We start from the raw sequence: 27,400 nt of genomic DNA on the forward strand, positions 1-27,400 counted from the left end.
AAATGTCTGGAAACATCACTAGTAATTTTGTGAGAAGAGGGTGTCACTACCTTATATCTAAAAATGTGTCAAAGAACAAATCAGACCAGCGCAAACAAACTGAATGAAGCAAATTAAATAGTGCAAACTACTTTGACTGATATTTTTGAAGTTTTTTTTTTTTTTTTTTTTTTTTTTTTTTAAAGCCCTTTCTGAGGTGGACCCATCCCAAAAAATCCTTGTGCACATAAACATATACAGGTCATTTTACATCAATATTTTGGGCCTATGTTATCTCCCTCATATAGGACTTGAGTTTTATCCATGCCAAGTAATCATGTTATATCACTGCATCGACAGCGTCTACTTTGTTTCGTGTGTGGTTTTATCGTTTTCCGTTGTACTTGTCAGTATTATAAATGGTCACTAGATGGCAGTATTTACAACACTGCTTCACTACATCTGGATAAACACGCATTGTAGCGCAATCAGCATTTGTGATGTAATAATCATATATTTAGCACTGTAAACATTCTTTATAGAGATGTGCATACACTTGAGTATTGGTTCTTAAGAACAACCTGCTATGATTTATGCTTTAGGTGTTCTCTTTGTTTTAATTTTGTGTTATAAAAACTACATCTAGTTTATAGTTCAACCATTATTGTAAAAAAATGAATAATTAATGTAAAGCTCCATGAACTGATCAACTATTGTGTTTTCTATTTTTAAATCATAATGACAAACAAAAACATCCAAATGACCTGATCAAAAGTTTACATACCCTGGCGATTTTTGGCCTGATAACATGCACAAACGTTGACACAAATGGGTTTGAATGGCTAATAAAGGTAACATCCTCACCTGTGACCTGTTTGCTTGTAATCAGTGTGTGTGCATAAAAGCTGAGTGAGTTTCTAGGATCCAGACAGACTCTTGCATCTTTCATCTAACCACTGACGTTTTTGGATTGTGAGTCATGGGAAAAGCAAAAGAATTCTCAACGGATCTATGGGAAAAGATAGTTGAACTGTATAAAACAGGAAAGGGGTACAAAAAGATATCCAAAGAATTGATAATTCCAGTCAGCAGTGTTCAAACTGTGATTAACAAATGGAAAATCAGGGGCTGTGAAAAAAACCACACCACCATCGGTTAGACCAGCAAAAATTTCAGCCAGGATTGCCAGGAAAATTGTTCGGGTTGCAAAGAAAAAAACACAAATAAACACACTGCTAGTTTTCAGCAGATGTTATTTCAAGATGCACAATAAGGAGGCACTTGAAGAAAAATGGGCTGCATGGTCAAGTCGCCAGAAGAAAGCCATTACTGCGCGAATGCCACAAAGTATTTTGCCTAGAGTATGCCAAACAACAGAGAAAAGTCTCAAAACTTCTGGAACAAGGTAATTTGGAGTGATGAGACCAAAATCAAACTTTTTATCCACAACCATAAATTTTGCATTTGGAGAGTCGTCAACAAGGCCTATGATGAAAGGAACACCATTCCTACTGTACAGCACGGAGGTGGATCGCTGCTGATGTGGGGTTGTGTGAGCTGCAAAGGCAAAGGAAACTTGGTCAATGTTGAAGGAAAGATGAATGCAGCACGTTATCAGCAAATACTGGAGGCAAATTTGTACTCATCAGCCCGGAAGCTGTGCATGTCCCATGCACAGCTTCCGGGCTGATGAGTACCAATTTGCCTCCCGTATTTGGACGTTCCAACATAACAACGATCCAAAACACATGGTCAAGTTGACCTGTCATTGGCTATAGCAGAACAAAGTGAAGGTTCTGGAGTGACCATCTCAGTATCCTGACTTCAATATCATTGAGCCACTCTGGGGAGAACTCAAGCGCACAGTTCATGCAAGAAAGCCCAGGAATTTATCGGTGGCTTTTTGCCAAGAAGAATGGGCAGCTTTACCATCTGTGAAAAATAAAGAGCCCCATCCACAACTACCACAAAAGACTTCAATCTGCCATTGATGTTAGAGGGGTCAACACATGGTATTAAGAACTGGGGTATGTGAACTTTAGATCAGATTCAGTCTAAATAAGGATAAGTTGTAATCCAGCACCCGTAGTCCAGTCTTCAGTGAAAATTAAGACATCCTTTACTCACAAAACATGTTAAAAACATACATATTTAAAATCAGAGCAGCCTTACACATTTCAGGTCATAGACCCTATGAGTAAAGGCCGCTTTACACGCTACGATATATCTAATGATATGTCGCCGGGGTCACGTCCTTAGTGACGCACATCTGGCCTCGTTTGACATATAGCGTGTAACACAAATGAGCGACTGTGAACGAGCAAAAATACCTTATCGTTGCTCGTTGACACGTCGCTCATTTTCAAAAAATCGAACGTCCGGTTGCTCATTGTTCCCGAGGCAGCACACTGCTCCGTGTGACACACTGGGAACGATGAACTGCAGCTTACCAGCTTACCTGCGTCCCGCCGGCAATGCGGAAGGAAGGAGGTGGGCGGGATGTTAACGTCCCGCTCATCTCCGCCCCTCCGCTTCTATTGGGTGGCCGCTGTGTGACGTCGCTGTGACGCCGAACGTCCCTCCCCCTCTAGGAAGAGGATGTTCGCCGCCCACAGTGAGGTCGTTCGGGAGGTAAGTACGTGTGACGGGGGTTACTCACTTTGTGCGACACGGGCAACGAATTGCCCATGCCGCACAAACGATGGTGGCGGGTGCGATCACACATGAAATCGATGCGTGTAAAGCAGCCTTAAGGGTCTCTATGGCCTGAAACGCATAAGGCTGTTCTGATTTTAAACATTTATGTTTTTATTATGCTTTGTGAATAAAGGATGTCTTAATTTTCACTGAACATAAAGAGTTGCACACCAGTCACAATGTATAGAGGAATAATTAAAAGCAGAACTGCTATGGGAATACTAGCCTGAAAAATACAATGGACTATCTGAAAAAAGTGAAAAATATGAAAATGGAATGTGCATAACTGCTATGAATAATAGGAATATAAGAGATGTTTAGCCATTGTAATGATCAATGCAAAGGAGCCCCTCTACTTTTGGGGTCCCTAACCTACATGTAACCCCACCTGCAGTTAAAAAACTTGCTCTGTATGGGAAGGAAAGTACCAAGCTACAGTTAGGTCCAGAAATATTTGGACAGTGACACAAGTTTTGTTATTTTAGCTGTTTACAAAAACATGTTCAGAAATACAATTATATATATAATATGGGCTGAAAGTGCACACTCCCAGCTGCAATATGAGAGTTTTCACATCCAAATCGGAGAAAGGGTTTAGGAATCATAGCTCTGTAATGCATAGCCTCCTCTTTTTAAAGGGACCAAAAGTAATTGGACATGGGACTCTAAGGGCTGCAATTAACTCTGAAGGCGTCACCCTCGTTAACCTGTAATCAATGAAGTAGTTAAAAGGTCTGGGGTTGATTACAGGTGTGTGGCTTTGCATTTGGAAGCTGTTGCTGTGACCAGACAACATGCGGTCTAAGGAACTCTCAATTGAGGTGAAGCAGAACATCCTGAGGCTGAAAAAAAAGACAAAATCCATCAGAGAGATAGCAGACATGCTTGGAGTAGCAAAATCAACAGTCGGGTACATTCTGAGAAAAAAGGAATTGACTGGTGAGCTTGGGAACTCAAAAAGGCCTGGGGGTCCACGGATGACAACAGTGGTGAATGATCGCCGCATACTTTCTTTGGTGAAGAAGAACCCGTTCACAACATCAACTGAAGTCCAGAACACTCTCAGTGAAGTAGGTGTATCTGTCTCTAAGTCAACAGTAAAGAGAAGACTCTATGAAAGTAAATACAAAGGGTTCACATCTAGATGCAAACCATTCATCAATTCCAAAAATAGACAGGCCAGGGTTAAATTTGCTGAAAAACACCTCATGAAGCCAGCTCAGTTCTGGAAAAGTATTCTATGGACAGATGAGACAAAGATCAACCTGTACCAGAATGATGGGAAGAAAAAAGTTTGGAGAAGAAAGGGAACGGCACATGATCCAAGGCACACCACATCCTCTGTAAAACATGGTGGAGGCAACGTGATGGCATGGGCATGCATGGCTTTCAATGGCACTGGGTCACTTGTGTTTATTGATGACATAACAGCAGACAAGAGTAGCCGGATGAATTCTGAAGTGTACCGGGATATACTTTCAGCCCAGATTCAGCCAAATGCCGCAAAGTTGATCGGACGGCGCTTCATAGTACAGATGGACAATGACCCCAAGCATACAGCCAAAGCTACCAAGGAGTTCATGAGTGCAAAAAAGTGGAACATTCTGCAATGGCCAAGTCAATCACCAGATCTTAACCCAATTGAGCATGCATTTCTCTTGCTCAAATCCAGACTTAAGACGGAAAGACCCACAAACAAGCAAGACCTGAAGGCTGCGGCTGTAAAGGCCTGGCAAAGCATTAAGAAGGAGGAAACCCAGCGTTTGGTGATGTCCATGGGTTCCAGACTTAAGGCAGTGATTGCCTCCAAAGGATTCGCAACAAAATATTGAAAATAAAAATATTTTGTTTGGGTTTGGTTTATTTGTCCAATTACTTTTGACCTCCTAAAATGTGGAGTGTTTGTAAAGAAATGTGTACAATTCCTACAATTTCTATCAGATATTTTTGTTCAAACCTTCAAATTAAACGTTACAATCTGCACTTGAATTCTGTTGTAGAGGTTTCATTTCAAATCCAATGTGGTGGCATGCAGAGCCCAACTCGCGAAAATTGTGTCACTGTCCAAATATTTCTGGACCTAACTGTATATATGTGAAATAAGATACATGGCTATGGGTGGGGCAGGGTTCTCAGACAAAAAATGCATACTAATTAAAGAATGTACGTCTGGAACACCATGGTGTGAACAGGGTGCAAGACTCAAAAATATACAACGAAATAGGATAAAGAGTTGCACACCAGTCACATTGAAAATATGAAATATGAAAATGTGACTGCACACCAGTCACATATTTTCATGTTTTTCACTTTTTTTCAGATAGTCTATAGTATTTTTCAGGCTAGTATTCCCATAGCAGTTTTGCTTTTCATTATTCCTCTATACAATGTGACTGGTGTGCAACTCTTTATCCTATTTCGTTGTATATTTTTGAGTCTTGCACCTTGTTCACACCATGGTGTTCCAGACGTACATTCTTTAATTAATTTTCACTGAAGACTGGACTACGGGTGCTGGATTACCACTTATCCTTATTTAGACTGACTTCTGCAGGAGTGGACCGCCCCTTTTCTTCATCCGTGCACCCTAGGTGGTTTGGATCACATGGCTATAGTAGGCTGAAATTCACTCCCTTTCACTTAGAATTTTAATCAGAGTCATTTGCATGTTTTTGGTTGTCATTATGATTTAAAAAGAAAAAACACAGTAGTTTGGCAATAAATGGCTTTACCCAACCACTAACCATGAGTGGAAAAAAAAGATTTTGTGCTATCATTCATATTCTCTGAAAAAAGGTCAAGAAAGCACAAAATCTGCTGGGGTATGTAAACTTTTGAGCACAACTGTATGCATGGCGAGCTGTAATTTTTATTGATAATATTGAGTCAATACAGTGTTTTGATTGCAATTTGATGAGGGGGAGGTGCACTCATTTGAGGGGAAGAAAATAATCAGTTCATATTTCACCACCTCCTCCCTTTACAGCATTTTCTGTATGAGATAAGTAATTTCAGACTTGGATTGGACCTTTGTGGATGTGGCAATGCCGAATTTTTTTTTTAATGTCTTCTATTTGTAATATGGCTAAAAAGGAGCTGATTCCAACATATATATAATATAATAATATTTATTCATTTATATAGCGCCATTAATTCCACAGTGCTTTACATACAGTAGCATATATATATATATATATATATATATATATATATATATATATATATATGTATGTGTATATATATATATATATATATATATATATATATATATATAATTTTTTTATTTTATTTTTTTTTTCTCTTTTTTATTGTGATATTAAAAAAACACATTTATTTTTAATCTTTAGTTCCCCTGGCAGACTGGCACCTGCAATCTCTTCTTCTGTAAATGGTTAGAACAAAGGAGGTGACCGGGTACTCACTAAGCCCACGGCACCTCATCGGCATACCACCATCAGGTTGGGCAGCTGATGGGCAATGGAACCGTCGCTTTATGCAGTCTTGTTACTTAAATGTCGCTGTCAGAGGTTGCTATTAGAGTCAATTGCCAGCTCTTTAATACGACGGGAAGTGGTTGAAGGAACTTGTGTAATACTCACCGACACTGCTCCTCTGCTCTGCGTCCCCCGTCGATTTCCTGTTTTCCACTTAAAGAAAACTTGAGACAGCAGTTCAGGACACCGCTAACAGAAGGGGAAGCCTGGATACTTAGAGAACACATTAAGGAGGAGGTAGAGTATTGTATTTTTAATGCTTGATCTAACCAAGACCCATTAATATTGTTCATAGTAGTGTAGAACCCCTTTTAGGAAACATCTGGGCTGCCATTTCCCAGAGAGATTGACCTTGATGATTTACTTTGTGCACCTTAAAGGGAAATACCATCATGTCTGGGATATGCCATCACTTGAGGATTAGTGGATGTTGAACCCTTAGGACTGTAATGACTCTGAGAATGACGGGGAAGTAGTGCTGCATTAGGGTGTATGATCCTCCAGCTTTCAACGCCATCTAGCTGTTCGGGGACGTTCACCCAACCCCTTTCACTTGTATCTTGGCCTGTTAAAAATCGTATAAATAATATAATATAATAATAAATAATAATATACTAGTAATGCTCGGCTTGAAAAGGATTGCCCAAGAGCTGTTACCCTGGTGTTTAACTGATTGCTGCAGATGCGATAACAATCAGCTCATGTTCCGGGTGAGGCTGTGGGACATACAGATAATATATTGTGAGGTCATGGAGTTGGTCAGAGTGGCAGCCATTCCAGTGGATCTTCTCGCTGTCTAATAGGAGATATGACAGGAAGGTGACTGATAAAAATCTAGACTTCGTACCAGCCAGGAATGGACTTGTCACTGTTACTTTGTATTATAAGCTAAGCATGCTGTCATCTCTAGGAATGAATGAGCACGAAATGTAAAGTTTGAGGTTCGTACTAAGTACCGGTTGTCCAGCTCTTGGAACCGAACACAGACTTTTACCTGTACGTCCAGTTCCTGTTTGGGTTTGTCATCCAAATAAAACTTGTTGAAAGGTTGTAGAGCAGCCAGTCAGCAAGCTTTTCCTGTGTGGGCATTTCCAACCCCATCATAGCAAAGTCAATTATTGGCATGGCTGTGCTTGGCTGGCGCACCACTGTAAAAGAAAAGTTCTCACCCTCTTAGCTAAAGCTTGTATCCAGCTAAAGGATGCATCACCCAGCTGTCAGCTTTACTGTGACTGATTATCAAAATTAGAGGGAATCCCATGCCGTTTTTTAAATTATTTAAATAAATAATTTTAAACAATGGTGTAGGGCCCCCCATTTTTTATAAACAGCCACGATAAAGCTGAGGGGTGGGAGCTACTATTATCAGGGTGAGAAGGCCATGGTTATTGACTCCTTCCAGCCTAAAAATACTAGTCTACAGCCTCCCCAGAAGTGGTGCATCTATCAGATGCGCCAATTATGGAGCTTTATTCAGCTGTTTCCGATTGCTCTGTGACACACCTCCATTGGTGACCTGGAGTTTAAAAGAAATAAACACAAAAACACAAAAATCCTTTATTTGAAATAAAATATACACACACCCTCTTTCACCCTTTAATTAACACCAAAAATACTCCTGCAGGTCTGACGTAATCTGCACAATGTACCATGACTATCCCGGCTCTGCTACATCCAGAGTCTGCTTGGATGGAAAGCGTGGCCACTCACTCTATACTCTGGAAAACACTGACAGCCACAAGGAATACGGCTGTGAGAAGCAGTGACGTCAGTGAGTTCACCGGAGGTCACAGCCTGGTTCCCACAGTAGCAAGTGTGACTGGTGAATCCGCTGCCAGATTTCCGGATTGTGGGACATGACCACACAGCAAGCAGTCTGGCAGTCAGGTCACCGTAGTTCACAGAGGGGAGCTCCTAGTGTGAACTCCGGTGACCTGACTGCGGGTCTGTCAGGTTGCAGGACATAGCACCACAGCAGTCAAGTCACTGGAATTCACACTGGGGGCTTCCCGCTGCCATATGTGAACTCAGTTGAACCCGCTGCCGAATTGCTGGACTGTCAAATTGTGGGTCACGGCCGCACAGCAATTCAGCAGCGGGTTCAACTTTCACTGAGAGCAGTGTGAAGCCCCTCGTTTGAACTCCAGTGACCAGATTGTTAGATTGCTGTGCTGCCATGTCCTTCAATCTGGCAGTCCAGAAATCTGGCAGCGGGTTCACTAGCGGTCATACTTGGTACCGTGGGAACCCAGCTGTGACCTCTGGTGAACTCACTGATGTCAGTTTTTCCCAAAGGCTATAGTGGGCGATCAAATTTTGCATCACTGCAGCCTTCGGGTGTAGCAGAGCTGGAATCGTCGTGGTACATTTTGTGGACTACGTCAGACCTGCAATGGTGTTTTTTGGGTTAATTAAGGGGTGAAAAAAGGGGTGTACTATTTCAAATAAAGGATTTTTCTGTGTGTTTATTTCTTTTGACTTATAGGTTAGTCATTGGGGTGTTTATAGACCCCTCCCCATTACTAACCTAGGGCTTGATTGCAGCTGTGATTTTTGACAAGTCACCCTGACTTCAACCTACATATTACCCCAATTGCCACCACACTAGGGCAATCAGGATCTTATGGATGCACCAATTCTGGGAGGCTGCAGGCTAGTTTTTTTAGGCTGGGAGGGGCCAATAAGCATGGCCCTTCCCACCTTAATAATAACAGCCACCACCTGTCAGCTTTACCTGGATATTAAAAAATGGGGAGATCCCATACTGTTTTTTTAACATTTTATTTAAATACTTTAAAAAAAAAAAAAAAAGAGTAGGATCTCTCTATTTTTGATAACCAGCTAAGGTAAAGCAGACTGACTGCTGAGGGTTGCAGCCCATAGCCATCTACCCACGCTGGTGATTAAAAATATGACTGGAGCCCACGTATCACAGACTTTCTCTTGTTGTGGAGTTTTGTGACATGTTCTGGGTCAGAATCTCACTTTGTCTTGTGGGAGATTAAATGAATGCCCTTTCCTTTGGGAAGGAGAGGGTTAAGACTCCTGGTCTGGTGTTTCAATTGGGATCACGCCCAGGTTCTATAAATACCCTCCACATCCACCAGAGGGGGCCGTTTTTTTTTCTATCACTAGGAAGCTTGGCCAGGAGGTGGAAGGAGTGTTGATACTCTCTTTTAGTTCTGTTGGTTTCAGCACTGGTGTTTATTGCAGCATAGTGGTGTGTTTGTTTTGGTTTGGAAGCTCCCCAATAGTCTGTTTATCCCCCCTTTTATGCTATTTCCCCTTGTACACTTTTAGTTGCTCCTTTGTGTGTGGTTGCCATGTGTACGAGTAGGTTTTGTTGTTATTGCTGTTTGGTCTATATTTGTGGGTGGGATGTTGGCTCCTGTTCTTGCCCATTACCCCCTGGTGGTGAGTTGTGGAGGGAAGTTCATGGTTGGTTGTGGAGGGGAGGTCATATCCAGGGCTGCGGAGTCGGAGTCGTGCAGTTGGAGTCGGTGTTCATTTTGGTGGAGTCGGTATAGAATGGACCGACTCTGACTCCTAAAATATATAATAAAGTCGTACAGTAGTTCAGTGCAGAATGTGCTGAATATTTTTTCATATGAATTTGGCAAAGTTATGAAATGTCCTATAAATGGCTGTGCTATTCCTGATCTAAGGCTACATTCACACACAGCGTTTTTGCTGTATTTTTTGAGGATACGTTTTTCAGCTGCAAAAGCAGATCAGCTTTTTAAAAAACTGCATCACCTGAAAGGTTTTTGAGCTCATAGATAATGTTTTCAATAGCAAAATCAGATTAGAAAAACACCACACAAACTGACATGCTCATTCTTTGTGAGGATCCGTTTTTGAACCCAAAAACGGATCCTCACAAAACAATGCTTCAAACATATGAATAAGAGTAATGAAGAACAGCTAGAAGAAAATTTAGGATTCAGTATGTTTGAGATAGAAGGCCACAGTGCTGTTCATGTAACTGAGAAACAAACAGATATTACAGCAAAACAGCAAAATGATACTTTAGAATTAGATGATCTTGTTGAAGCTGCTTCAAAACACTTTCCTATTCATCACATGCGCTGTGTTGTCTACACATTGCAGCTGGCAATAAGAGAGAGTCTGCAAGAGGAACATGCTGGAAATCTGATTGGAAAAGTGAGGAAATTGGTTATTGCCGCCAGAACCCCTAAAATTGATTCCATTTTGAAGAGAAGTGCTGGGAAAGGGGCAATTGTCGATCAAGCCACTCGGTGGGGCAGCACTTATTTAATGATTGAGCGATTGCTTGAACTAAAACCGTTTCTTATAGATATGGCAAACCCTCAGGTAACAATGAAGGTCAGTGGACACAGGTGGCTGAATTGAAGAAATTGCTTAATCACCCATTTACCGTTACTAAAAAATTACAAGCTGAGGATTTAACTCCTGGCATTTTCATAAGGGAGTGGAAGAACTTGCTATTTTGCCTGTCCCAAAGAGAAGGTTTAATCGCAGATGGCATTTCTGCTTCAATGAAACAGTGAGAGGCACAGCTATTGGAAAATAAAATTCTTCTGGCAGCTGTTTATTTGGACCCAAGTCATCGTATACTGCTTGATGATCAACAGCTTACTAAAGGAAAAGAAGCTTTGACTGAGGTAGCAGTTAGGATGAGTGGCCTACAGGACTGCAAGGCGCAAGAAGAATTGGGTTCTGACAGTGCTACTGCTGCCATATCTTCATCATCAAATGAAGAGTTTAACTTTGGCAAGTATTTGGATAACATGGAGCAGGCAAAGCGTTGCCGCAAGGAAAAATATTTCACTCCATATCCTATAGCAGCAGATTGACAATATTTAAGCAAAATTTTTCACTTGTTCTCAAATAATAGAAAAATTAAACCGTTCCTCAAAACTGACTGTGCATGAGGCAATTCCTTTATACCTGGAAATTGTTAGAGATGTTGCCCATGTGGTTAAGGCTTTGCCTCCAACAAAGTCAATGTAGAGAGGTTGTTCTCTAGCCGTAAAATTATTAGGTCAGATTTGAGGTCATCTATGAAGGAGGATCTGATGGAGGCCATTCTATTTCTTAGAACAAATTCATAGACTGCACAATGTTATTTAGTATATTTTTGTTGAAAACTGTTTTTTGCCACCTACATATTTTATTACATATTGTTATATAAATATATATACAGTGGAACCTCGCTTAACAAGTAACCCAGTTAACGAGAATTTCGCTTAACAAGCAAAGCTTTCTGTAAATTTGTAACTCTGTTTACGAGAAAGCTTTGCTGTACGAGCAAAATACTCACCGCACATACTTCCGGTTACGTACATCCACCGCGCTCTGACCCACTCTTGCAGTCCACACAAACACACACAAGCACGCACAAAACACACATAAACACACAATAACACGCACGCACACATATACATTATTATGCTCACCTTACCTTCCGTTCCATCGCCAGCCTCATGGTTCTTGTAGTTCCCCGATGCATCTCAATGAGAGAGGAATCCTCGCGGCGAACTACAAGATCCAGGAGGCCGGCGATGGAACGGAAGGTAAGGTGAGCATAATATGTGTACCTTCAGTTCCATCGCCGGTCTCCTGGGTCCTGTAGTTCGCCGGTATAGGCTGTGCATCGGCAACCATAGCAACGAAGCAGGAACTTTCTCTGTCACTGCTACTCAAAGGCAGCGGGCTGGCCAATCAGAGGCACAATAGGGGGCCAGGATGGGACATTTAACAAGTTGTGGAACAAATTGTCTGCATTGCAATGATTTCCTATGGGAAATCTTGCTTTGCTGAACAAGTAACTTGGTTAACAAGCACAGTCCCAGAACGTATTGTTCTCGTTAATCAAGGTTCCACTGTATATATATATATATATATATATATATATATATAAAATTACATAGTGTATTACATATTTACAATTTATTACAGTTTTTTGTGTTCTAAAGTTGTATTCCAATAAATATATTTTATGTTCTATCTAAATATCTTGATTATTGTATCATAAAAATGATTAAATGACTGATGTTCACATTGTACTACAGTACATTTTTCACTTCAATTTAAGTAATATATATGGGAGTCAGAGTCATGGAGTCGGAGTCGGTGGAAGGGAAATTGAGGAGTCGGAGTCACAGGTTTGGCTTACTGACTCCACAGCCCTGGTCACAACATCAGGGACGAGGACAGCAGATAGGGCCTAGGGTGATGACCTGGACCTCCCTACCATAGAGAGTACCTCCAGGGTTAGGGTGAGCGCAGGGGCCTCAGCTTTAGGGCCAGTATAGGCTCCCCTGGGTTCACCGAAGTCACTTTGTGACACCACATCATTTTTTAATTTATTTTTACATTCAAATACAGCAACTGACTGCAACCAATCACAGATGCCAACACAGAGGGTAGGTGGTGTGTATAGCAGTCTGCAACTAATCACAGACACTTGCACAGAGGGAAGCAGTGACTATTCATGAAGGTTAATGAGCAGGCCCAGAAGAGACTCTGACTACAGTGTTATCTTCCTGTGTAACTGTCCTGCTCTTACTTCTATTTAGCTCTTTTTATAGCCCCCTAGTTTTTAGTACAACCATTTTACAGCACAGAACTTCACGTTTCCATTGACTTCTATGGGGTTAGATGTCTGGGGTCAAGTTTGGTTCCCAAACCAAACTTTTTTTTTTTTTTTTTTATTTGGCAAACCCGAATATCCAGGGGTCTACTCATCTCTATTCATCTCCTCTCTATTTCCCCTGCTCTGTGACATCCTATTTCTGCACATTGATACTGCTCAATGGAGAGCATTGCTTTATGATTTAATAGGATTTTCAGTTGCAAATGGCTCTGCACATTCGAAAGCTACAGATACTTAATATTGCATTTACTTTGTTCTTTCTTAGATTTATGTTAGCTACCTGGAGGTTGAAGATGAGTGGGACAATTCTTCCCAACACACCCATCGCTGTGGATTGCTGGCAGATCCGAAAATGCAGCCACATCCGCCTCTTTTTTCTGTCTCACATGCACAGTGACCATACGATGGGCTTGTCCTCCACGTGGAGAAAAACGCTCTATTGTTCCCCAGTCACTGCCAAGGTCCTTACACATAAGTTGCAGGTTTGTATGATTTCTATAATAGCTGATCCTCCGTAACCCGTTTACTTTCACATAGCTGTAGTTTGTTACAATGTGTCAGACATGGGTCAGCAAATTTTTGCCCGTGAGAATTCCCACTAGATGGCCTGACAAGTTGAAGGTAATTCATTTAAAGAGAATTGTTCACCAGGTCAAAGTGGGTCAAAGTGGGCAGTGTATGGGCAGTGCATGCATTTATCCCATTCCCACTATCTGCGCTCCCTGAGTATTCAGGTTTTTATTGTTTTTTTTAAACTCTGAAATCATATGGCAGAGTTATGTGCATTTTTATTTAGTGATGATTTTCATGCTCTTCCTCAAGGGGCCGTGACTAAAGGGGGCTTTACACTCAACGACATCGCTAACGAGATGTCGTTGTGGTCACGGAATTCGTGACACACATCCGGCCTCATTAGCGACATTGTTGCGTGTGACACATACGAGCGACCACTAACGATGCAAAATACTCAACAAATCGTTGTTTGTTGACACGTCGTCCATTTCCCAAATGTCGTTCCTTGTTCTGGACGCAGGTTGTTCGTCGTTCCTGAGGCAGCACACATCGCTACGTGTGACACCTGAGGAACGACGAACAACACCATACCTGCTTCCTCCGGCAATGAGGTGGGCATGACTTCCATGCGGCTGCTCTCCGCCCCTCCGCTTCTATTGCACGCCTGCAGTGTGACGTCGCTGTGACGCCGCATGAACCACCCCCTTAGAAAAGAGGCTGTTTGCCGAACACAGTGACGTTGCTAGGAAGGTAAGTATATGTGACGGCTCCTAGCGATATTGTGCGCCACGGGCAGCGATTTGCCCATGACTCACAAACGACGGGGGCGGTGTTTTCACGAGCGACATCGCTAGCGATGTTGCTGCGTGTAAAACAGCCTTAACAGGGTAATAATCCAGAACAACTTAAATGCATGCTCCATTGAAAAGCCATAGAATTTTTTCCATACAAAAAGTCTAATATCTCTGGATAGATATGGTGGAATAAATAAATAAATAAATAAATAACATATTGAGGAGAGCAGTGGGAATAAGTGCAAAAACTGCCCACTTTTGGCCTTGTTTCTGGTCGCCTGTAAAGCCTTTTAGGCTACGTTCCAGTGATGAGCTTTTGGTCAGTTTTTGATATTTCAGAATTTCTGCACTTATTCTTTAAATTGTATTACTTGCCTTTTTTCATTGCATTTCTGTGCGTTTTTGATGCTGCATTTTTGGCTCTTTGATATGTATTTGAATAAAGCTGGTTTGTTTTTGGTACTTGACTTTGACAAAATTGTATTGATACACATGGGTGAAGATTACATTTGTTTTTGATGCAATTTTGCTGTGTAAACACTTATTATTATTATTATTATTATAGCGCCATTTATTCCATGGCGCTGTAAATGTGAAAAGGGTATACAAAATAGGGACAAGTATAATAATCACGAACAATACAAGGCACAGACTGGTACAGGAGGAGAGAGCAACCGTCCGGAGAGGGTTCACAGTCTACATGGGATGGGTGATGATACAGTAGGTGAGGGCAGAGCTGGTCGTGTGGTTCTATAGTGGACTGAGGGTTACTGTGTGCTGCCCCTGCAGCATTCGAACCGCTCGGATCCGGGGGTTGCTGTGGCTCGAGGGTCTCCGGACCCAGGGGCTCACGGCCACTTCAAATATAAAGGGGGGTATTTACAGGGGAGTGAGAGTTCGTGACGCCACCCGTGGTTCGCGGTAAGGGAGTACCGCCACTGCCGATGAGAGTACCCAGGGAAGATGGAGTGGGGCAGCCAGATGACATTCTCTCCATGGGTAGGGGAGGGACTCTGGATGATGGGGGTGTAAAGGAGCGTGGTGCAGATTGGAAGCAGGGGAGGACAGTGTACTCACTCAGGCAGTGTTGGTAGTGATGCAACCACAAAGTAGACTCTGACACAGAAGTAAACTAAGTCTCTGGGTGCCGCTGCCACTTCAGGGGAGCTCGTCCGGGAGTCCGCTCCCGTTGGTATTGCTGATGGTCTGTATCTTGCCTCCATGCACTGTATTTTAGATGTTCTGAGTGACCCCTCTGCTTGAAGCTGTCGGGGTCCCTCTCCCTACTTTTAAGTAGGTGCGCTGTACTCTAGATGGCTTCTTGGGATTTCAGTGGGCCGCATAAGCTGGAAAGCCCTATCCCCCTCTTTGTGTTGATGCCTTTGATCTCTGAGCTCTTGGGGAAAGTTCATAAAGAGACTATCCTCCACAGGTTAATTATCAGGTTGCGTGAAGATACTCCCTGAACTAAGGTCCAGTACCCCACCGTGCTTGGTACCGGTTCAGTTACTAGACAGAACCGGTACCGCTACTCTAAAACTAAGCCGGTGCACCCTTCTCCAATACCCTGCGATCGGGTCTCCGACTCCTTTGGTCCCAGACCATCGTACTCGACCTAGCCAAAAGCTCCAACTCCCAGCTCCTCACTCTTTGGGAGCTACTTCTAATCTGCTCTCCACTTCTTCTCATTGACTTCCTCCTTCCCACCAGTCTGCCTGACCCCTAGGCGAGTGGCCCTGGTCCAGCTAGACTACCCACTGGTGTGCCTGATAGGATGTGGTGTGAGGTGTGACTAGGGTTTGAATGCTAATGGAGCAATATCAATGGTTGGGATCCCAGAACCATGGGGGGTTGAGTCCTGCACCAGATGGAAAGGGGGTGCAGTACCCTGTGACACCCTGACTAGTTCAGGGGCGTCACAACTGCAGGTTGTATGATTGTCAGAAGAGGTGGGTCTTTAGGTTCCTTTTGAAGATTTCCAAGGTAAGTGAGAGTCTGATATGTTAGGGATGAGAGTTCCAGAGTATGGGGGATACACAGGAGAAGTCTTGGATTCGATTGTGGGAGGAGGAGATAAGAGGAAAGTAGGGAAGGAGATCTTGTGTGGATCGAAAGTTACGTACAGGTAAGTACCGGGAGACTAAGTCACAGATGTACTGAAGAGACAGGTTATGGATGGCTTTGTATGTAATTGTTAGGTTTTTGAACTGGAGTCTTGGGCAATGGCAACCAGTGAAGAGATTGGCAGAGGGGAGAGTTTGGGGAGTAGCGAGGGGACAGGTGAATTAGTCGGGCAGCATACTTTAGAATAGTTTGTAGTGGTGCAAGATTGTTAGAAGTGAGGCCATAGAGCAAGGGGTTGCAGTATTCCAGGCGGGATATAATGAGGCATGTAGTATTTTTGTTGCTTCTTGGTTAAGGAATGTATGAAATATTTTTGAGTTGAAGTTGGCAGGAGGTGAAGACAGCTTGGATATGTGGCTTGAAGGCAAGAGCAGAGTCGAAGATTAGCCCCAAGCAGCGAGCGTGTGGGACTGGGGAGAGTGAGTAGCCATTGACTTTGATGGATAGGTCTTTTGGGGGAGGTTGAGTGAGGAAGAGGAAAGATAATGAATTCTGTTTTGTCCATGTTAAGTTTTAGAAGTCGTGCAGAGAAAAAGGATGAAATAGCAGACCCACGCAAACACAGGAAGAACATACAAACTCATTGCAGATGGTGTCCTTGGTGGGAATTGAACCCAGGACCCCAGCTAAGGCGGTTTAAGTGGAACGATGTGGTCAGAAGCCAGATTGTAACTGGTCAAAGAGGGAGCAGGAAGAGAGGTGGGAGAACAGTTCAAGATGGACATGCTGTTCCAGTAGTTGTGAGGCATAGGGGAAAAGTGATATGGAGCGATAGCTCGACACAGAGGATGGGTAAAGGGAGGACTTTTTGAAGATTGGTGTGATCGAGGCATGTCTAAAGCATGACAGGAATACACCCACTGTTAGTGATAGGTTGAAGAGATGGGTTAGGATGAGGACGAAGACTGAGATTGGGGATGAGGTGGGACGGGAGTGGGTCAAGTGCACAGGTGGTGATATTTGATCTTGAGAGTAGAGAGGAAAGTTGATCTTCTGTCATGGTGGAGAAGCTGGATTTGGAGGAAGAGGGCGGAGTAGTTATGAGGAGGGGCTGTGGGGATTGTGATCCAAAGCTTGCTTTGATGTTGTCCATCTGCTGCTTGAAGAAAGAGGCAAATTCTTCAGCTGAGAGGAGAGGGAGGAAGTGTCGAGGGATGGAGGAGAGAATTGAAAGTGTTGAATATCTGTTTAGGATTGTGAGATAGGGAGGATATGAGAGATAAAAAGTAGGTTTGCTTTGCGGCCGGTGAGTGTGGCCTTAACATTGATGAGGGACTGTTTGTATGCAATAAAGTGCTCATTGGAATAGGACCTCTTCCATCTTCGCTCCTCTTTTGGTGGGCAAAACACTCCTGCATACAGTCCAGAATGGAGTATGCTGAGCCTTGTAGTTCTGCAGCTGCTGTCTGCTCTCCTGCATACACTAGTGAATGGAGCATGCTGAGCCTTGTAGTTCTGCTCCCCCTGTCTCTCCCTCCAGCATACAGTCCTGGATGGAGGATGCTGAGCAATGTAGTTCTGCAGCTGCTGTCTGCTCTCCTCCATACAGACAGACAGCAGCTGCAGAACTACAAGGCTCAGCATCCTCCATCCAGGGCTGTATGCAGGAGTTTTTTGCCCCCCAAAAAAATGACGTGGGCTTTGCTATATTTTTGTATGCTAGCCAGGTACAGCAGGCAGCTATGGGCTGCCTCCAACCCCCAGCTGCCTATTTGTACCCGGCTGGGAACCAAAAATATAGGGAAGCCCTTTATTTTTTAATTATTTCACGAATTTCATGAAATAAGTAAAAAAAAAATGACATGGGCTTCGCCCAATTTTTGTGTCTAGCCAGGTACAACTAGGCAGCTGGGGATTGGAATCCGTAGCGCAGGGTGCCCAAGCTTTCTGGGCACCTCTGCTGTGAATTGCAGTCCGCAGCCGCCCCAGAAAATGGCGCTTTAATAGAGGCGCCATCTTCTGGAGCTGTATCCAACTCTTCCAGCTGCTCTGGTGACGGGTGGCACGCTGGGTAATAATGGGGTTAGGGCTAGCTGTATATTATCAACTGGCCCTAAGCCCGAAATTCATGGTTTCATGCCAATATTAGACATGGTCACCATGAATTTCTAGTACAGAGAAAAAAACACAACACACAGAAAAATATTTTTATTAGAAATAAAACACAACACAATTAGTGACTCCCATCTTTATTGAAATAAAGAACCCCCCCTCCGCAGTAATCCTGGGTCAAGGGTCCCGCGCCGTCCAATCCAGATGCAATATCATCTGATCAGTTTGCTGGAAGGCAAAGCGATCAGATGATGTGTCAAGTTCAAGGGCCTGAATCACAGGACACTGCAGCTGATTGTATAAATGGCTGTTATACAATCAGCTGATGCATCAATGCAAAAAAAAAACTACACACTTCTGTGCAGACTCCTGTCCGACAGCATCAGCTGATAGTTTGGCTGGGCGGTAAAAAGCCAGCCTCACTGCTCGACTTATAGTGTCAGCTGATACCGTCAGGTGACCGCATCAGGTGATCATTGCCAGGTCTGGGAGAGAGGAGAGAGAGAGAGAAGAGAGAGCGAAGAGAGAGAAGAGAGAAAAGAGAGAGAGAGGAGAGGAAGAGAGAGGAGAGAGAAAGACGAGAGAGAGAAAAGAGAGAGGAGAGAGAGGAGAGAGAGAGAAGAGAGTGAGAAGAGAAAGAGGAGAGAGAAAAGAGGAAGAGAGAGAGGAGGGAGAGAGAGAAGAGAGAGAGTAGAGAGAGGAGGGAAAGAGAGAGGAGAGAGGTAGAGAAGAGAGGGAGAGAGAGAAGAGAGAGGAGAGAAAGAAAGAGAGTAGGAGGAGAGAGAATGAAGAGAGAGAGACGGGAGAGCGAAGAGAGAGGAGAGAAAAGAGAGAGGAGAGAGAAAGAGAGAAAGAAAAGAGAGGAGTGAGAAGAGAGAGAGAAGAGAAAGAGGAGAGAGAAAAGAGAGAGAGGAGGGAGAGAGAGAAGAGAGAGAGGAGGGAGAGAGAGGAGAGAGGTGGAGAAGAGAGGGAGGAAGAGAAGAGAGAGAGGAGAGACAGTAGGAGGAGAGAGTGAAGGTAGAGAGATGGGAGGGAGAGAGAGAGAAGAAGAGAGAGAGGAGAGAGAGAGAGAGAGAAGAAGAGAGAGAGGAGAGAGAGAGAGGAGAGAGAGAGAAGAGATAGGAGAGAGAGAAGGAGAGAGAGAAGGAGAGAGAGAAGGAGAGGAGAGAGGAGAGAGAGAGAGGAGAGAGAAGAATGTGCGAAGAGAGAAAAGAGAGAAAGAAGAGGGAGAGGAGAGAAGAGAGAGAGAAGAGAAATCCGGTTATGTCCTATGAAAATCTATCCTTCCTTATTATAAGGTATATCGACTAAATATGACATCCATAGTTATCAGCAGCTGGAGCTTTTGGCTCCAAGACAAATGACTCAGACTTCAAACAAAGGCTAAAAAACATTGACATCCAGATCCTCCTGGAGACATGGGCCCGGGCAGAGGAGAAATCTCTTGCACCCATGGGATACAGGGAATTTTCTGTCTCCGCCCAGAAAAACAAGAACACCAAACAGGGCCGCTGCTCAGGGTGCATACTAATATGGTACAAGGAGGAGATCCAAGAACATATCAAGCCAATAAAAAGATAAGAAAGCCATATCTGGATGAAGATAAGCAGCTCCATCCACCTCTCAGCAGGACATCTACCTCTGCACAGCCTACATCCCTCCATCAGAATCCCCATACTTTGAGTTGGACATCTACGAGGAACTTCAGAGGGAGGCTGCCGAATTCCAGTCCAAAGGTAAGGTGCTCATCTGTGGAGACCTGAACGCCAGGACAGGTACAGAAAAGGACTACCTGTCACCTGACGGAAACGCATACGTCCTGGGAGATGAGCCCTTCTACAGAGACTCAGTACAGACAACAAGAAACAGCTACGACAGAGTGGTGAATAAAAGTGGCAGAACACTGCTGAACCGGTGCCGGAGCTTGGGGCTGTATATACTGAACGGGCGCACCAGGGGTGACTCATTAGGGAGATTTACACTAAACTCCCACATGGGCAGCAGTGTAGTGGATTATGCCATAACAGACATAGACCCAGCAAACATAAATGCCTTCATAGTCGCCCCCGACACCCACATGTCAGACCACAACCAGACACTGCTGTACATGAGATTCACGGACAAGTCACCCACATAAAAGCCCCACTTGAGCTGTCTCCACAACTTGCCACCATCCTTCAAGTGACCCAAACAGTTAGCCATTCAATACACCAACATGACCAACAGAACAGAGATTAAAGAGCTGCTTGTAAACTTTCACACAAAATCCTATACATCAAACCAGCAAGGGGTCAACCTGGCAGTAAACAACTTTATTAACATCCTGTATACCATGGCAGAACTAGCAGGCCTCAGAAGGACCAATTCCAAGAGACCTACAAATAAACAAGGCCAAAAATGGTTTGACAAAGAATGCAAGGCACTGCGCAACTCCCTAAGGGTAGCCTCAAATCAAAAACACAGAGACCCCGACAACAAGGAGCTAAGAGGCAATACAAGCGAACCCTCAAGGAGAAAAAACAAAAGCACATCTCCCACAAACTGCAGCAACTCGAAGACTCCCTCCAGGACAACTCATTCTGGGAGACATGGAGCCATATCGGTACAAATCCCAAGCAAAGCATCCTACACATTCAAAATGGCAACATCTCGCACAGCTACTTCAAGGGCCTCTACAAGAATATCCCAGAAGAAGACCTAACCCCAGACCAGGAACATCTAATGACTAAACTGAGGGACATGGAGGAGACAATTAAGGACTTTCAAAATCCTCTGGACATACCAATCAGTGTGCTGGAAATAAAAGACAGAATCAAACTGCTAAAATGTATGAAGACCACGGGCAGTAATTGCATCCTGCCAGAGATGATCAAATACAGTTCCCCAGATATTCATGCAGCACTGGCAAAACTATTCACCCACGTCCTGAGTGCCGGCTACTTCCCTCAAAGCTGGAATCAAGGTCTAATAACGCCCATCTACAAGAATGGAGACCGATATGATCCAGCAAACTATAGAGGGATCTGTGTCAATAGCATTCCTGGAAAACTGTTTAACAGTATCATTAATAAAAGGATTATCGCCTTACTCACCCAGGGTGACATCCTCAGCAGAAGCCAAGCTGGGTTCATGCCAAACCACCGCACCACCGATCACATCTACACCCTGCACAGCATCATCAAGACTAGAGTTGAGCGCAGTTCGCGGTTCTCCAGTTCGTGGTTCGAGTGATTTTGGGGGCTGTTCTAGATCGAACTAGAACTCGAGCTTTTTGCTAAAGCTCGATAGTTCTAGATACGTTCGAGAACGGTTCTAGCAGCAAAAAGACAAGATAATGACTAGCTGGCTTTCCGCTGTAATAGTGTAAGTCACTCTGTGACTCACACTATTATGAAATTTCAGCGTATAGTGTGTGGGAACAGCGCATTCAGATCACTGCTGTATGGATAATGGCGATCGCCATTTTTTTTTTTCCTTGTCTTCCTTCCCTAAGCGCGCGCGTGTAGTGGGGCGGGCCAGCATGTCAGCCAATCCCAGACACACACACAGCTAAGTGGACTTTTAGCCAGAGAAGCAACGGCATGTGTGATAGGATGTCCATGTCACATGTCCCTGCATTATAAAAACGGACATTTTCCTCCAGCACGCCATTTATCTGCCTTCTGCGTCTTGGTGTCAGTCACCGCTGGTGTAGCTCCTGTCTCCGATACTGCTGTGTACGCTCTATACACAGCGCTATACAGAATAGGGATAGAAGTTTCTATTAGTCCTTTTAAGGGCTAATACCAGCAGGGTCAGAGCCATAGGTGACAGTCAGGTCCGTGAAAACAGATTTTAACAGCTACACAAGATGACAGCGTCTGTGTAGCTAAGGTCAGGGATTTCCTCGCTGCATTTCCCCATTAGGAGGGATAGAAAGGCAGGCTTCCTTTCCTCTACCCAGACCCACAACCCTGCCACTGTACCCTCCTGCCCTTTGCACACTCAAGCTCATTGTTACTAAGCCATTATACTAGCAAACACAGAGTAAACTTAGTGGCATCCTAAAAGTGGCTGTTGGACTTCCATTAGTGTCCCACTGGTGCAAATCTATGTGCAGCACCTCTGCATTGCACACTCAAACTCATTGTTACTAAGCCATTATACTAGCAAACACTGAGTAAACTTAGTGGCATCCTAAAAGTGGCTGTTGGACTTCCATTAGTGTCCCACTGGTGCAAAGCTGTTTGCAGTACCACTGCATTACACCCTCCTGCTCTGTTTTTAATAAGCTATAATAATAGCAAAAAATGCTGCCATTCAGTGGCATACAAAAAGTGGCTGTTGTACTCCATTTGTGCCCCACAGGTGCCAAGCTATTTACAGCACCTCTGCATGACACCCTCCTGCTCTGTTTTTAATAAGCTATAATAATAGCAAAAAATGCTGCCATTCAGTGGCATCCTAAAAGTGGCTGTTGGACTTCCATTAGTGTCCCACTGGTGCCAAGCTATTTGCAGTACCACTGCATTACACCCTCCTGCTCTGTTTTTAATAAGCTATAATAATAGCAAAAAAATGCTGCCATTCAGTGGCATACAAAAAGTGGCTGTTGTACTCCATTTGTGCCCCACAGGTGCCAAGCTATTTACAGCACCTCTGCATTACACCCTCCTGCTCTGTTTTTAAAAGCTATAATAATAGCAAAAAATGCTGCCATTCAGTGGCATCCTAAAAGTGGCTGTTGGACTTCCATTAGTGTCCCACTGGTGCAAAGCTATTTCTAGCACCTCTGCAAGACACCCTCCTGCTCTGTTTTTAAAAGCTATAATAATAGCAAAAAATGCTGCCATTCAGTGGCATACAAAAAGTGGCTGTTGTACTCCATTTGTGCCCCACAGGTGCCAAGCTATTTACAGCACCTCTGTATTACACCCTCCTGCTCTGTTTTTAAAAGCTATAATAATAGCAAAAAATGCTGCAACTTAGTGGCATACAAAAAGTGGCTGTTGGACTTCCATTAGTGTCCCACTGGTGCAAAGCTATTTGCAGTACCACTGCATTACACCCTCCTGCTCTTTTTTTAATAAGCTATAATAATAGCAAAAAATGCTGCCATTCAGTGGCATACAAAAAGTGGCTGTTGTACTCCATTTGTGCCCCACAGGTGCCAAGCTATTTACAGCAACTCTGTATTACACCCTCCTGCTCTTTTCCTGTGTTGTGCCTAGACAGCATGCTGAAGCGGATAGTCTTTTTTTCAGAAACTGTATTTCATGCTACTGAGCATGCTCAGGCACTTACTGAATCAGAGGCTAGGTCGGGTAATGAACTCTTTGGCCCTGCCCCTGATGTGGGGAGCCCATATAGACCACAGGGAATCAGGTGGCCTGACAATTTGGCCAGGCTACTCCCAACAGGCTTGCAGAGGGCCGCCCCTATGACTTGTCACCTCATTGTTGTTGGTCAGACGATGACTGTTGAGGTGTTTTGGTTGTGGCAGCCATGAGGTCATCATTCAAGTGGCGGTTTAAAAGAGGACGCTAGTTATGCCACTCATGACGTGTCACTCTGTTTTTGTCTCCAGGAGGTGCATTGTGGTCCACCCTGGTTTGGGATGGACCCAGGTTATAAAAGGGGCTGGAGCAAAGAAGAAGGTGCCCAGTCTTCTATTATACTCTGAAAGAGCACACCTCCATGTGTTGAACCCATTGCGGCTTTAAGCCAGAGGTAGGCAGGGATAGGTCATCGATGTAGGGTGCCACCACAGGTGGTAACGCAGAACGTTTAAGAACATCTCCTGTCCTACCAGTCCTGCTAGTGCAGCCCAGTGGCATAAACAGGCCTGCTGCTGCTGATGCGCCTGCTGTCCACAGGTGTGTCCCCTACGCACATGGACTGCGTAACCAATGGCCCCTGTGTTGTTAACAGGGAGTTCCGGGGCTGGGTGGTCGTGTGGACCCTGTCACGCTAACAGGGCTCCAAGTCTCCAGATCCGAGTTGCGTCTAACTCGGTTCAGGCTACTATTTGTTTGAGAGTCAACCTGCTCTGTATCCTCCACCTAACCTTCCAGTTGCCAACCTCTCCTTTTCCATCTATGAGCATGGTGGACACCGAATGGCGATTGGGATATCTACCTTTCTCTTTCTTTTCTTCTTAATATTTTTGATATAGCGGTAACATAGTATGTACCACCTTATCCAAATCTGCCAGTCCCTCCATACCAGATGTTGTTTCTTCAGCAAATGTTAATGTTGCTTAACCACCAAACCCACGGACACAAACATTTTTCCTCTTTCCAACACACCTGTTCCCCTTTCCACCAGCATCTGTCCTTTTTCAACTCAGTTTGTATATGACCAAAAATGCAACTCTGCAGAGACACCGTACTCAACGCCGTCTCAGCACAGCAGCCAGCCCTCGGTCCCTCAGATGTGGACAAGTAAGACCATTTCCTCCTATCGATGAAAAAGCATTGAGATTCACTCTGTGCACCACTGGTGTTTAGTGGAAAAGCAGATGTAAGATTGCGTACCACCTTCTGCTGATACTCCTGCATACGTGGTTCCCTTTCTATGGCAGGAGTTATTTCGCAAAATTTTGTGTTGTACTGGGGATCTAACAGTGTGGCAACCCAGTAGTCAGCATGACTTGTAATTCGTACAATCCGAGGGTCATGTTGTAGGTAGTGCAGCAAGAAGGCGCTCATGTGTCTTGAGCATCCAGGAGGACAAAGTCCTTGGTGTCTTGGTGGCGGAGAGGTGAGAATCGTGCCTCCTTCCTCTGCCCTCTCCCCACAACCTCGCACAACCAAAATGTGAGCAAGCTCTCACTAATCTGCTGAGTCTTCCATGCCCATCGCCAGTTCGTCCTCCATTTTCTTCCTGGGCTCCTGCACCTTCCTCAACTGTTTTGTTGATACTATGCTCCCTTGATAATCCCTCTCCCCCACCATACCATGACTGCCAACAAGGTGCCGCTGAACGTCTGGACCTTGTAGATCTTGTTATCCCTTCTGCATATGACTCCTCCAGTACTTCCTCCCTTCCTCTTGGACCAACACCTGACTCCGAATAATACTTACAGTGTGTTCCATCATGTAGATGACCAAAATTGTCACGCTGAGAATGTCATCGCCAGTGTTAAACATCTGCGTCGACATTTGTAAACTGTGTAGAATGGTGCATATGTCTTGATCTGACACCACTCCAGCAGCGTGATCTGCATCACCTCTGGATCAAGTTAGCCCAGGGTATACGTCATAATAACGTATTTCAGCTGGGCTCTGCGGTGCTGCCACAGACACTGCAACATGTGCAGATTAAAATTCCTGCATGTCGGAACATCGCATTTCTGACGTTTAACCGCCAGACCTTAAGACTTCAGGAGTGATGAAAGTTATTGAGCTACTGGGTGCGAACGATGGAAGTGAGCACATAGCGAGCGTGCCCGCAAGGCCATGTAGGCCGGGATGTTGTTTTAAAAATTGCTGGAGAATCAGATTAAACACGTGAGCCATACAAGTCACGTGTGTCACATGGGCCTGACGAAGGCACGCTGCCATGTTTGCATCATTGCCGCACACAGCTGTTAAGTCACCACCGTAGTCCGCTACGTCAATTTGTACTCCTGTCGCAAGGTGACAACGTGTTCCTTTCGTGCATAGTGCTGATGATGGGAGAGGAGTCGACGCCAGCGGTGCAGGTGGACACAGGTTATGCTCACCCACTGGGATGCGTTACCTTGACAGATTCAGAACCACAGGCTGAATGCAGGTGGTGGGTATCTCACAGATGAAGTACTATCATTCAGCTACAACCAATGGGAAGACACAACACCCTTTTTTAGGCCCCTCCTGTCTAAAGACCACTGCCAGACATAGCTATGAACCTCTGGTTACTGTTACCCCCAGTTTAGTTTTATGAGTTTGTGTGCTTGTTACCTGACTACTTTTCCTGCTTGCTGTTTAGGTACCTCGTTGGCCGATTTGCATTTCACCTCTGCTTGTTTTCTGATTAAGTCCTGTCCCTCCCATTCTGTTCCTCTTCCTCAATTAATGTTTTGACCCTGCATGACTACTATTCTCTGGAACTGCAGCCTTCCACAGGTATTGATCAACTCGGGCCTTGTGTCATTCAACATCACTGTATAGGGATTAAAGGGTTTCAGGGTTCTGGGGGTCCAGCTTGGTGAGTGGGTTCCCTCTAGCCTATCCTTTACAGCCCGTCTGAGTGTGTCAATCCAGGCAGGCGTTACACCGTGCCCTCGACAGAAGGACATGTAGGCCGGGATAGTGTTTTAAAAATTGCTGGAGATTCGGATTCAACACGTGAGCCATACAAGGCACGTGTGTCACATTGCCCTGAAGAAGGGCCACAGACTGTTTAGCATCATTGTCGCACCCGGCATTCCCTGGCTGCTGGTTGAGTGGAGACAACCATTGATGATACTCGGACTCACTCTACAGAGCTAACCGTCCACAATTCCTCAGCGGTGTCTCACATTTCCCCTACATTTCAAAGTAAACATTTGACCGCCTGATGGCCTTGAGCTCTGCTGCCAGAATAGTAAGGAGGTGTGTGGGATTCCTTGGGCGCAGTTACAAGGAAGGGTGGCCTGACCACACAGGGTTTGGGCTGAGGTGCAGGAACAACACGAGGTTGATGAGGCAGAAGCAGTGGAGGAACTTGTACATACAGAGGAAGGATTTAAACACACAACTCGTGGGGACGGAAAGACTTGTACAGTAGACACTTCTCCATCTATCACCATAGTTACCCAGTGCCCAGTCACCGACATGTAACGCCCCTGTCCATGCTTACTGTTCCAAGTATCTGTGGTGAAATGCACCCTGTCACACAGAGTTTCTCAAAGAAGCGGTGATATTTGGTGCGACATGCTGGTGTAGCGCGGGCACGCCTTTGTTGGAGAAGGAGTGGCGCCTGGGCATCGGCTCTTGGGGCACTGCGATGGGCATAAGGTCTCGAAAATCCTCGGATAGAAAGGTTGGAAAGGCAGCATTTTGGTAGCCAACAGTTTGCAGATGCAGAAAGTCAACCTCTAAGCCATGTCATGCCCTTCTAAAAGCATGTAAAACACAGCAAGGGGACTCCAACCACAGTCTCCC

General features: G+C 44.5%; 1 protein-coding gene across 1 annotated transcript in view; it reads left to right on the forward strand.

The window, feature by feature from the left end:
* Positions 1 to 6,336: 6,336 nt before the first annotated feature.
* LOC142289708 (5' exonuclease Apollo-like) overlaps positions 6,337 to 27,400 on the forward strand; it is an 82,555-nt gene continuing 61,491 nt past the window's right edge. The window contains exons 1-2 of the mRNA XM_075333631.1: positions 6,337 to 6,407; positions 13,076 to 13,292. Coding sequence (XP_075189746.1) covers positions 13,080 to 13,292 — 213 coding nt within the window. The 5' untranslated portion in view covers positions 6,337 to 6,407; positions 13,076 to 13,079. The remainder of the gene's footprint in view (positions 6,408 to 13,075; positions 13,293 to 27,400) is intronic.

Source organism: Anomaloglossus baeobatrachus, chromosome 2, assembly GCF_048569485.1.
Source record: "Anomaloglossus baeobatrachus isolate aAnoBae1 chromosome 2, aAnoBae1.hap1, whole genome shotgun sequence".
Taxonomy (NCBI): domain Eukaryota; kingdom Metazoa; phylum Chordata; class Amphibia; order Anura; family Aromobatidae; genus Anomaloglossus; species Anomaloglossus baeobatrachus.